Here is a 12,455-nt window from a genome sequence, read left to right on the forward strand (position 1 = left end):
TTTATTTCTTGGATGTATTTCAAACATTTCTAGGGCACCTTGTGCTCTTTCAGTTAGTTCCATGATGTTCATAATTGCTCCCAATCTAGTATCTGTGATTCAGATTAGCATGCCTTGTTACACATTTTTCCTCCTTTATCCAAATCGTTAATGAAATTATTCAATAAGGAAGAATCTAGTGTAATTCCCTGTAGACTCTCAGTAAACACCTCCAACCCTACTCAACAAATTGTCTTTTGTCCTTACAGCTTGTTTATGTCCATTTAATCAGCTTTCAGTCCTCGCAGGAACCTATGTACGAACCATTCTGAATTATTACTTCAAATACAATTCTGGCTTGAATGTGCATCAGATGATTTTAAAAAAAAAAAAAGTATCCAGCTAAATAGCCCTTATTGAATAGTCTGGTTGAAGGTGACCAGAAAAAGGTTCTTAGAAAGCCTTTTCTGACTTAGAATTTTGGCATCAAATGCTCATAGTCTTAGCTGAGAGAAGATTATGTAGCAGTGCCATCCCTTCTCCATTTTTTTCTGCATTTTTGTAGGATAGCTTATGCTGTTTTTCCTTTAATATTCCAAACATGACTTTTCTTTTGTACTTTATGTTGTAGTCAGGAGAGTAACAGCACTGAAAGGGAAATGGGGAGAAGGTGCTGTGCTGTGGTGGCAGCCTTTGAGATGATTGACCTGCCCTTTCTAACGTGACCTATATAGATCAAAGTGGTTTTGTTTTTTCTTTCTATTTTTTTTTGTACTTCTTCTGCGGACATGCCCAATGACTAACAATCATACCTGCCTGACTGAGCTGAAAAGCTGCTGGGGCTCAGTAATCTTGCAAGCTAGGCTTTTTGTTCAGTTATCCAGGTAAATGTTTAAATGGTCAAATTTGGGAAGGGGGTGTGTGTGCGCACATGTGTGAAAATAAATTGTGGCCATTACGCCTGTCAAGACCAGCATAAATGTGATGTGGTAGGAGGCCATAGGACAAGAGGGGGTAGGATGACCAGAGATGCATTCCCCATCACGTCCACTGCCTTTGGGAACGAATTTTTTTAATTGTGTGTCATGCTGCTCTCAGCTCTGTTATTCTGCTGTATGCAATGAAGGCTTTTTGCTCTGATACTTCCACCTTGATTTCTCATGGTTGTATGTTTAATGCCTAAAATATGTGTGAATATAGAAGTCATTCTGCTTCCAAAGCCCATTTCTTGCCCCCCTTTTTTTTTGATAGCACATTGCATGTGTGAGAAACATAAACCATTTGTAACAATAATACATGAGACTAACATAATTTACTTCTATGTTCAGTATGTGGGAACATGTTGGCTGCTAGTTCAGGCTGAGGGTCACATGCAGACACAGAGAATATCCTTCAAAATGTGTAACCCTTAAAGCCCATAGCAAACTTCCCATTCACTTCACTGGGGCTTAGATGATACCCCCTGTCAATGCTAGCAAATGTTTTAACCACTGTCAGATTTTCTTTAAAGAAAGAAATAAATCTTGTTGTTTTATGGAGCAGGATTTTGGGTATTTTCTATTAGCACTTGGACTTTCTCTAGGGTCCATCACTGAAATAAATAGCTGATGGTGTGGTCCTGTACAGCTAAACAGATTTAAGATCTAGCTGCTACAGAAGGGTCTGGCCCAGCCCCCTGACAGCACACTGCTGCACACTTGCACTGCCTTCCTTCTGCAGGAAGGGGCATGCATTGGGCCTTCAGTGAGCTGGGTAAAGGGCCAAAGTGGGTGAAAACAATGGTGTTTGGGGTTTTTTTTTTTTGTGTGTGTGGGTTTTTTTTGTTTGTTTTGGTTTTTTTTAATGGTTATTTTCCAAACATGATGAGTTGCATGGGCTGCAGTGTTGACTGCAGGGGACTGGGAGGGCATGCCCAGCTGGTGCATCTGGGGCAGCAGACCCTTCCTTCTGCCAGCAGCTTGCTATGGCACTAACGCAGCCAGAAATACATTTGCATATATGTAGATATGTCAGAGCAAGCTGTAGCAGTGCCAGCAGCAACAGTGGCCCAGATGTCAGCCACTGCAGGGGTGTACAAGACCCAAGGTGGTCTCATACAGGCTGAAGCCTGTGTGGTTCAGACCTGGCCATTTTAAAGCTGGTTTAATTATGTCCAAGATGCTCTGCACTCTTCTTCCAGTCTTAAAATAGCCTTCTGCTTTATGTTACTTCTTTTCAGTGTAAACATTTTAAATTTCCTTTATTGCTATGAAGATGGGAGATACTGTTATGTTGCAGTCTAGCAGTAAGAAAATGTTCAAGTTGGTTGGCTTATTAGCAGTCAATATTTTTTATTATGGCCTCTGAGGAGTGTTATTACCATCTCTGGTGAGATGTAGAGAAAAACAGCTGAGAAGCGACAGCTTCCAGCTTGGGATGGTGACTTTCTGAATCCCTCTAGCAGGACAGAAGTGTGCATTTGATCATGTCTTCAGACACCTGGCTCTTTCTCTAGAGCTGGCTTCAAAATATGGGGAGAAATCCAAAGAGTTTTTAGTACACTAAAACAAATTTTGTGTGCATTAAATTGAGTAACTGTTTTTTGGGGACTTTGAAATAGTCCCTGGTTCTATTACAATGGAACTTGATTTCTTTATTAGAAATTATAAAAATAATGGGTTTTCCAGTTTACAGATATGTATGGAAGTTTCTGAAAATTTTCAGAATTAATGGGAGAAAGAAAAATGGAGCTGGAGCAGCTGGTGACCACACCAACCACACAAAAATCAGAGAGTCATTAAAGACAGACAAACACAGACTTTCCAAGTACTTTTCGCAAATGAATGAAAAATTGTTTGTGATTCTTACTGTACAAAAGTTTAACGTAAATTATTTGAAAGTTAAAACCTAAAATACTTTTTTAGTAATTATTTATAGGACAAAAGGGAAATGAGTCAATTTTCTGGCACAGTGACCATCCTGGAGCAATCTCAGGGACTGGAATATAGTCATATTAATTTTCTGTATTTTGTTTTATCCCTTACTTATTTATAGCTAACATGCCATTCTGCATCTAACATCTACCTCTACAGATACATAGAGTAACTACAGGGCAACAAAACCATTTGTAGCAATGGTTGTGAAACAGCTTTATAGGACAGGAGTTAATACCTGGGGTTAGTTAATTTTTCCAGTCAGGAATAGTAGTTTGTGAAATGGAATCGCCATCACCCAACTAATAATGATGTTTTAAAATATGTTTTGTTGCAAGTAGAAAAACATTCAAAATTTTGAGGTTTCCGCTAAACAGAAACTCTAAAGTGTTTTCATTTTGTATGTAAAATATAATTCAGAATTATAGTGGGAATGAAAATCAAATTGTAGGAATGAAATTAATCTCAAAGTTGGAAGAACTAAATAAAAGATTGCATAGCAAGCAACAGAAGAGAAACATCCCATTTTGTTCTTAAATACTGTTGAAAGCTTTCTGTTGATTTTTCTCTTTTTTTTCCTTTTTTCTTCTTTTTTTCCTCCTGATCATAATTGACATTTCCAAAAAAGCATTTTGATTTAAACAAACATGCATCTTTCTATTTGAAAACTACTTCTTGGGAAAATATGTGACCCTTTCTAGACAGGAGATTGCTAGTGGAGGCAATGGCACATGATATATGGTAGCTTATAGGAGGAAAAATTGGTGTGGATCCTATTCCTGTGGTAGGTCTAACAGGTCCTGACAGCAGTTCCTGGTGGGTTCCAGCTCTTCTCTTTAGTTGTGGGCATCTGTGTGGAGAGATGTCACGTGAAGATGAGGCTAAGGCTGTGGGGAGGAAATAGTGATAATGGGCTAAAGGGGCAGAAGAGGTGGCTGGATACGGTGGGAAGGGGATATGAGGCTGTCAGTCAGGGACTATAAGGTGTATGAGACAACAGGAAAGGATGGGGAAAGCGACAGCGTTTGAGAAGGGAACATCACCTGCGAACCGGTACTGTGGCAAAGGAAACATTTGGGCTTTTTCTAGATACCTATTCTAGGCTAGATTCTTCCAAAAGGGTAAATTCTTCCTGAAATCATAATTAAAGTCTTGTGGAATATCTAATTGCTGTTGCCACGTTATCAATAGTCAATATGCTAAGTGAGCTTCCTAGAAGTTGGCCATGCTTGCAACAGCTTGGGAGAAGAATCTGCTTCTACCAGTGAAAAGGAGTGGGTGACATGATGAAAGAAGACATGATGTGCACAGTGTTCAGGTGTGCTAAGGTATTCTGGGGGTATGCTGGTGAATTATCTATGATCTGACCTCCAGTGTTTTACAAATGCGTTTGCTATTTAAAATTGTTCAGTGAATTCCTCAGGCAAACATATTTCTGCTCCACAGTTATTACAGATAACTCAGAGGAACTAGTCTTTCAAGTATTTATTAGTCACTGTTCACTGTTTGCCCTGAATGTCATTTCTACTTCCTGACCTGATAACTTTCAAGCCCAAAGGAGCTTTTAAGCAAGCTGCATATCATGATTCCCAGTATAAATATTTGTGCAAATACATATCTGAATACAAGTACTAGCAAAGTGCTGTCTTGCTGAGGTCATGATTTTGAACAAAAATTTGCCTGATCACAGGTGTTAAATGAAAGGACAGCAGCTACCCATTTAACCCAGTTTGTGATTTGGTAGCTAAGGTAGAATTTCTTTGTGTGCTTTGTGGTGTTTGGTGGGTGGTGTTAGTTGTTTTGGTTTGTTTTCTGTTTTGTTTTAGGTTTGGTTTTTGGTTTGTTTTTTTTTTTTTTTAAATATGGATCGCCCAGTAATATTATGGGTTATTCTGAGTCTCGATTTCAGAGGTTGCCAGTAGCAGGGAGGCAAGATATGCTTTTCACATCTATAGAAAAAGTTGGCCAAATTAGGGAATGACTAGATCTTCTCTGGGAGCTGAGCAACTTTTGTGTACAGCTGTGTGGTGTGACGTTGTAAGTCAGATAGCCACTGGATGTCACTGTTGTTCCGCAATTGGGAAATAAGTACATACTCTACAATATCTTCTTTCCTTTTGTGTAGCGCAATGGTAATACTTCTGGAAAGGGTAATTACTGAAGTGAGGAGCATAACTTTATCCTCGTGGCTAAGGAAAGGTAGTAAAATTTCCATTACTTCAGAGTTTGGGGAGCTAAGGATGGTCCTCCTGTGTTGGGAGGTATTAATAGTACTGGTAGGTTCTTAGTAGCTGAGATCTTTCATGTGGCAGCAATAAAGCAGACATTAAATAGTCCTTTGAGAAGAAGTATTTCCAGTACTCTCTAACCTACTAACACAAAATAAGATTTAGCTTTATAGCCTTCCATTAGTTTTCTATCATATCTTTCATTTATCTCTTCATTTCTTCTTAGGAAAAGCCATTGATTTTGTAGTTCAGAACGCAATGTCGGAATCCCACGGAGGCAGACCCAGCGCATCAAAGGTTGCGATAGTCATCGTGTCGGGGAGATCAGAAGACACTGTGGATGCTGCTGCTCTTTCTGCAAGAATGAATAGTAAATCTGTTTTGCTGTCACTATTTTTATGCAGAATTGTGGCTTTTTAAGTAATGCAGAACATTACTTAAGTAATGCAGAACAGAGGATAAAAAAATTAAGGCATTGGTATGTTCATATAAGTTCAGGACTTACTGCGTAATGTTCTGGTAAGAAACATGCCTGAACAAAACCTGCCTGATGAAGATGCCTTTGAATTACTGGTAAATTCAGGACCAGTCTGCAATTTAAGCTGAACAGCTTCCATACGCTTCAGAAATTAGTGGCATTTCATTTTCTCAGTTCCTGTGGATAGACAGGGATGACAGAAATGTAATGTGTTATAAATTCAATACGGTTGCAGTAGAGTGAATCTTGAAATGTCCACTGAATAATAATGAATAGAGAGAGGACTTGATCAGATTCTGTACTGATCTATACAGTAATATGCTTTTGGTATCGATGTGTGCTGCATGATGTTTTTTCAGGTTTTGTGGCTGTAGTCTCTGTACCTCAGCTTCCTCAGGTGTTCAACTGAGGAACAGTTGTAGGTTGTTTTGGGAGCTATTGAATAAGGCATGGACTAAATAACAACTATTATTTTTAATTAAGTGGCTTGAAAATAATCCAATTGCCAGGTAAATGAAGAAAGAAAACAACTTATTGAGATTTTTTACATTTGAAAAAAAGTGAAGATGTTGTCATTAAGTCTGCAGCAGTGTTTTGTTGACCATGCATGATTTTATTATGCTTGGGACTAACAGAGCTCAGCTTAGCTAATACTGTGATTAGAGCATCACTGTTTCTGCCCTTAATTGCCTTTAGACTGTGTGGAGGGTGATGCAAGTAAAACATGAAAATTAACTGGGGAAAAAAAGACTTGTCCCAGTTCTTTTTTTTTTTTTTTTTAAGAAGCAAATGCAAAAAACCCCAACACAACAGCAAAGACCTTCCTTCTCTTGTGCATTGCCCATTTAAAAAAACGCCAAACTTTCTTTTCTTTTCCTAGGGGTATCCCTGTTTCCAATTGGAGTTGGGGACAGATATGATGAAGAGCAACTAAGGACTTTGACTGGGCCATCAGCTGCTAACAGAATCATGAAGCTTCAGAATTTTGAAGACTTATCCACTATGATCACATTGAAGAGTGAATTTATCAAAAAACTGTGCATGGGTAAGTCCAATGTAGTTGTAGCCTCATAACTGGAGCAAAACCCAAAAATTAAAATGCCAAAATCAGAATGATTTCTCTTGATTTGAGAAGTTAGTCCAATGCTCGTTTGTTAGTGTTTCACTGACAATCATCACAAATGCTAACCTAGACCACCACCATCACTTAGGTGTAAAACAAAATCTGAGCCCTTTCAGGATGTAGCCAACTGCTATTCTAATTAACCCACTTTCAGCAAGATTTTAAAAACTGCTTAGGCCTGAACTTTCAAGCTATCATCTTATTAATAACCAGGGCTTGTCATTAAGTGAGGGGCACCAGGAAAGCTCACACTGTCATGAATGAATGGGGGCATGCTTCAGAAGTGGTACAAGTTAGCTGTGAGTAAAGATTTCCAATTATATATTTTTCTGCACAGACCTAAGCATTCTTATATGTGTTTCTACAAAGAATTCAACCAAAGTGTAAGAAGGAGAAGAATAAGAAAGAATTAACTTTTCCAGGAAAATGAATACTGGAAGAAAAAAAAAGTGTAAAATATTTTAAAGAAACATTAATTTATTTGTAGATAACAGTGCCCCCCACCTAAGGAAACTCGTTTCGCTTCAATTCTGGCCAGTATTTTGCTTCTTTTGCCTCCATGGTCTGTCTGTAGATAGATATTTATTACTCATATTGTTGTTGTTATTTCTATTACAATAGCATCTATGTGTCCTCTCCGCAAACCACTGTCTCATCGTGTTAGTCATTGCACAGGTTTTTACCAGCTTTACTAGGGCTTAGTTACGTCTCCATTAAAATAAGTGGACTTTTTTGCAGAGCCAAGTACCACTAAGAATGAGGAAGTTGCAGAGTGTGCACAGTCCAGCTTAGAGATATCCGATCAGTCTCCACTGGGATCACTTCTGGCATTTTAAAATCTCTCCAGAGCATCAAACAGCTGCCATTTTCTAGATTTAAACAGCTGCCATTTTCTTTCTTTTCTTTTAAAATAAGCTTTTAAAGATGCATTTCCTCTCCTCACACTATAAAATATGTGATTTTCTTGCCCTAAATTACATTGATCCAAGATATAGGATGGGGAGCAGAAATTTGAAACCAGTGACTATTTTCTTATTGCAATCTGTGCTATAACCTGTTGTACTAGAGGTGAAAGCTTTGTATTTTTATGAAACATACATCCAGCTTTTCCAACAGCACAAAGCGTATGCTCAAAAGCTTGAATAATAGGTATCTTATAGTAGACTCCTAAATCTGAAAAATTTAGCTCTCCCTTTTGCTGATGGTAAAGCCTTTCCTATGGGGTGGGAAACTATCATAATATTTTTTTGTTTTGGTTTGGTTTTTTTGTTTTGTTTTGTATGGGGATTTTTTTGTGTTGTTTTATTTAAGTTTCTTACAATCCGTAAAGTATAATTTTCCCCTCCAGACTCATACAGTTGGATTTCTTGTATGGAGGGAGTCTTACTTTATGTATGGAAATGTACCAAAAATAATACTATTAAAAAGGTTTAAAAGATTTCCTAAATGCTTTCAAAATACATTACTTGTCCTGGAAAAGACAGAGCATATAGTGTATATATGCTAGCGTAATATAGTATTATATAAAGAGTTTGCTAGTCAGTGTTTTAATTTCCTAGACACGTGCTTATCACATTGTCATACCATAGTACTTACATGAAATTACTTTCCATATATCTTTAGGTGAGTACATAAACATAGAAAGTAGGATTCAATGGATGCCTTGTGAGCATCTAACTGATCGTATAAAAAACTGTCCATCGCAGTAATGCCTAAATATAATGAAACTGAATTTGAGTATCCTTCTTGCAGCTTTTTTCATACCTATACTAGTTGCTCACAAATCTTTTCTCACTGTATTTATCTTTCTGCATTTAATAAATGTGTGTGTACATGGGTGTATAAATTCTCATTACCTGCTAATTACCAGAAATATTCTCAATTCATCACAAGATTCAGGCTGGACTCTGCCTCAGAGCTAAAGCCATGACCTTCTTTTAAGTACTGTCTGGGCAGAGCTGTATTTCAGTACAAGGAGCGCTGTAGAATTACAGCCTACTTATTGCTCCCAAGTTATTTTGGGACCGATGTCATTGCAGGTTGAGTAATGCTAGCAGTAACAAAGTTTATGCATTCTTTGACTTACTCTTGTACACTTTGGACAAATGCCTGCAGTTTTCAGGTAGGGATTCTCACATTCTAACACACACAAAAAAACCCCCCAACTTCTTACAGCCTAAGTCACATTTTTAAGCAAGTGATCTGTATTTTGGTGAACCACCACTTATAAGAGAGTGAGATGACTAAAAGATGTCTGTTTCTCTTTCAGACCCTGTCAGAGAATGTATAGATGAGGATGGAAACAGAAAGAAAGTAAGTATATTGGCTGGGTCATCCATCTGGCTTTCAAGTTACAAAGTTCATGCTGGACCATGAATATGTTCGTAGATAATCTGAAACAAAAAGTGTTGGATGATATTAAGTATTAAGAATTATTTCAGAGGAGGCTTTTGAACTGATGGATAATTTTGCACAAAGGAGACTTCCTCTAACAACACCTGATCTTGCAGTGTGTTGAATACTATTGAAGGCAGTGCAGAGCCAAACCTTGTGACAGTATGTGTCTTCCCTGACAAAGAAAAATGTCATTCCATTTCCTGGTGGAAGAACTTCTGGGAAAGCTAGATGCGGCCAAAATAAAGGTGCATATATAGGGGGAGGCAATGTCATTGTCCAGACTCTCTCCTTCTGCTAAAAATACAGGTACCTTGTCCCTGTGAAAATTTGATAGGAAGATAATTCTTGTGTGATAGTAATGTCTCTAGGAGAAAACATCTCTTAAGTAATGAAATCAAAGTTCTTAGTGTTTGTTTGAGAAAAGCTTTTATTAATCTTGAGAATATGCTCAGAAATGTTGGTAAACTTGTCTGATCTCTCAAAAGTGATCCACTCTAAGAAAGGAATGATGTAGCTGTTATAAATGGTTCAGTTCCTTCATCTCAGGTGAAATGCCAAGGTTTTTGAGTGTATATGATACTTCATGCATTTAAAAATATTAGCATAAGCTTGTTACATGTTTTCTAGTAGGGGTCAGTTATGAGTTCTACACTGAGATTTATCTTGAATTTCCAGTACATTGAAAATACTCCTTTGATTTTTCCCTTGTGAAGACATGACTTTAAGGAAGGATGTGGCTAATAAAGAAATACTTATGAATTGTCTAGACACAGGAAATATACTTGTATCAAAGCCGCCTTACACAGTTGGCCTCGGTCAGCTGGTCAGAACATAGAAAGGCTTTAGCTAGATCAGACACTAAGTATAACCTGGTGGCTTTTAGGTTGACAACCTAATTAAGAATAAAACAACAAACAAAAACTAAACTTGAAAAACTTTCTTAATTAAAAAAAAAATCATATTTTTGTTGTTTATTCATTTAAATTGCATGTGTCTGGGCCTCTGCGCTCTTAGAAGTAGACACAGATACATGTAGGTAAGTGCAGTGAAGGCTAAACTTGAATTTCAGACATGTCAGGTTTCATTTTTTTGGTGATAAACTTAAAGCACAATTTCCATTCTGGCTAAAATGCTTTTGGAAGAAAAGAGGCCAGGCTCCAGTCTGTATAAAAATGAACCACGCTTTCAAATGGTAGCCTTTAAGGGGATTTTGTGTCACCTCTTCTGTCAGCCAGAAAAAATGGGGTTTAGAAGACACTGCCAACATGGTAGCCATTTCCTTTTGGAGCAGGCTGTTGAGCGTCCTGTGATGCCTACAGGACACCATGGAAATGCTCTGCCTCTGGTGTTCAGCACCCACACCCTGAACTGCTCTGCTGCCTCACAGGCAGTAACGTGCCATCGTTGGCCTGTAACCCTCTTCCAGCATAGTTCACAAATCCACAGGGATGAAGAATCAAGGCTCTTACCTAATTCAGAAAACACAGACTCTTATATCAGATCCATAATATTTCAGGCGTTACTCAGAGAGTTACTGCAGGAGGCTCAGTTCCCCAAGTGGGATGACTGTCATGCACCTGGAGATTGTGGGAACCAACCTCTTGCAGTTTGCAAGGAAATACGAGTTCTCAGGATCAAAAATCTCAGCCTAAATTCTACTGGTATCATGAGTGATACAATTTGTTAACTTTTTTTTTTTTTGGTTGTTTTTTTAATTACCTCTACCCTGGAAATGACTGTCAGAGGAAGATTCATGGCTAAGGTCACTGTTAGTAAAAAAGGACAGAAGATCAAATGTGCTAGGTCAGGCTAAAAATCCATCCAACCCCCTGTATTATGTGGCCAAAAATAGAAGTCAGGGAAGAATGTAAGTAAGTATATATGAAAATTCCCTGAACCATCCTAGCCTTCAATTTGTGACTCAAGGACACCCTGAGCTGCGACTGGCACCTTTTTGTGTTTGATAGTGCTCGTTTTCCGTCATTCTTTGAATCCTTATAAATTATTAGTACTCATCATATGCAGTAGCAAGGAGTTTGAATAGTGCTAAATACAGGCCATGTAAAGAACTGCTGTTTTAATATTTGAACTTGCCAGCTGACAGAATATATGAATGATTATGATAGATTAAGTTTTTTTTAATGTAATTAATTTTCATCAGTAGTCTCGTTTTGATACTTTTAAGCAGGCATAATGTATAAAGGTGATAACAGAAGTGTAGGTACTTGTCTTATAATGGTAGCACTTCATCATGAAGTGATCTGTATAGCAGTCTTCTGCATTTCTAGTCTATGTATGGTGGTAAAAACCACATTGCTAAACTAACAATTTTCGTAAAATGACTTTTCTAATATTGTTCAGCACTTGGTTTAGAGAAGAAAACAAACAAACAAAGCCTGACTAAATTAAAAGGTGCCAGCTGATGAAGCCAGTTGAGGTACGTGGCTGTCTTGCCTGCAGATGCACAGTAAGAGAAAAAGTGTGCAAGTCCAGGTCCGTAGGTTCAGAGCTCCCTCAGAGAGGAAGTCTGAGGCTTCCTCCGGTGTGCTGGCAGGCTCTTCGGTTTCAGCAGACATCCTTCACGATTTAGAAACCTCTGCTTTTGCTTTTCTTTCTGTCCTATTTTTACTCCTACGATTTCATATCAATTGGGATTTAGGCTTTCTTTGTCTTCAGAGTCCCTGTGTTTTCCTCTGCACCAGGATTCTTGGCTTTTTTGGATCTTTCAGCTGATACTGTTGTTTTAATGTGTTGTGCTTTGCTTTTCTTGTCCAGCTCTTAGATTTTCAATAGATGTCCTGTTAAGGAGTGAAATAAGAGCAATTAAATAGGTACAGAAGCCAGAGGGTACTTTGCCAGACTTGTACAGCTGTACCCTTCCAGGTGCTCCACTTTCAGTGAGCTGTAGGCAAGACAGCAGTAATTAAAAACCATTCCATTTCTTCCTATCTAAATATTTTTCCATACTTAAAGCTCCTCATGCTACTTTTTCACAGCTTCCTCTAGGCTCACAAGCCTGAAAAGTATTAAGCCACTGTCAGGGCAAGTTGCCTTCTCAAAGTCCTGAAACATACAAAGCAGGTCCAGTAAATTAACTCGTATTTAATACGTACATTTTAATGGCTGAAAATCTGGCACTTGTCTTTTAGACTTGACAGTAGCACGTAGCTCAGAGATACAGAGCAATATTTTCACATCACTCTTCTTGGTTTGCCCATTAGTGCCAAGAATAGTCTATGAATTATGTTGTGGTTATCTAGGTATTTTATTACTTTGCTCTTCTCTTTCATGGGAATAATGGGTCAGCTGAAAAGGAGAGGATGGAGATGACCTTGCCC

General features: G+C 38.1%; 1 protein-coding gene across 1 annotated transcript in view; it reads left to right on the forward strand.

Annotated features, from left to right (window-relative positions):
• Window positions 1-12,455, forward strand: part of VWF (von Willebrand factor) — a 146,536-nt gene that overhangs the window by 83,503 nt on the left and 50,578 nt on the right. Inside the window, exons 31-33 of the mRNA XM_054847069.1 lie at window positions 5,346-5,489; window positions 6,478-6,642; window positions 8,990-9,033. Of these exons, the coding sequence (XP_054703044.1) occupies window positions 5,346-5,489; window positions 6,478-6,642; window positions 8,990-9,033 (353 nt within the window). The remainder of the gene's footprint in view (window positions 1-5,345; window positions 5,490-6,477; window positions 6,643-8,989; window positions 9,034-12,455) is intronic.

The sequence above is a fragment of the Grus americana genome, chromosome 1 (genome assembly GCF_028858705.1).
Source record: "Grus americana isolate bGruAme1 chromosome 1, bGruAme1.mat, whole genome shotgun sequence".
Lineage (NCBI taxonomy): Eukaryota > Metazoa > Chordata > Aves > Gruiformes > Gruidae > Grus > Grus americana.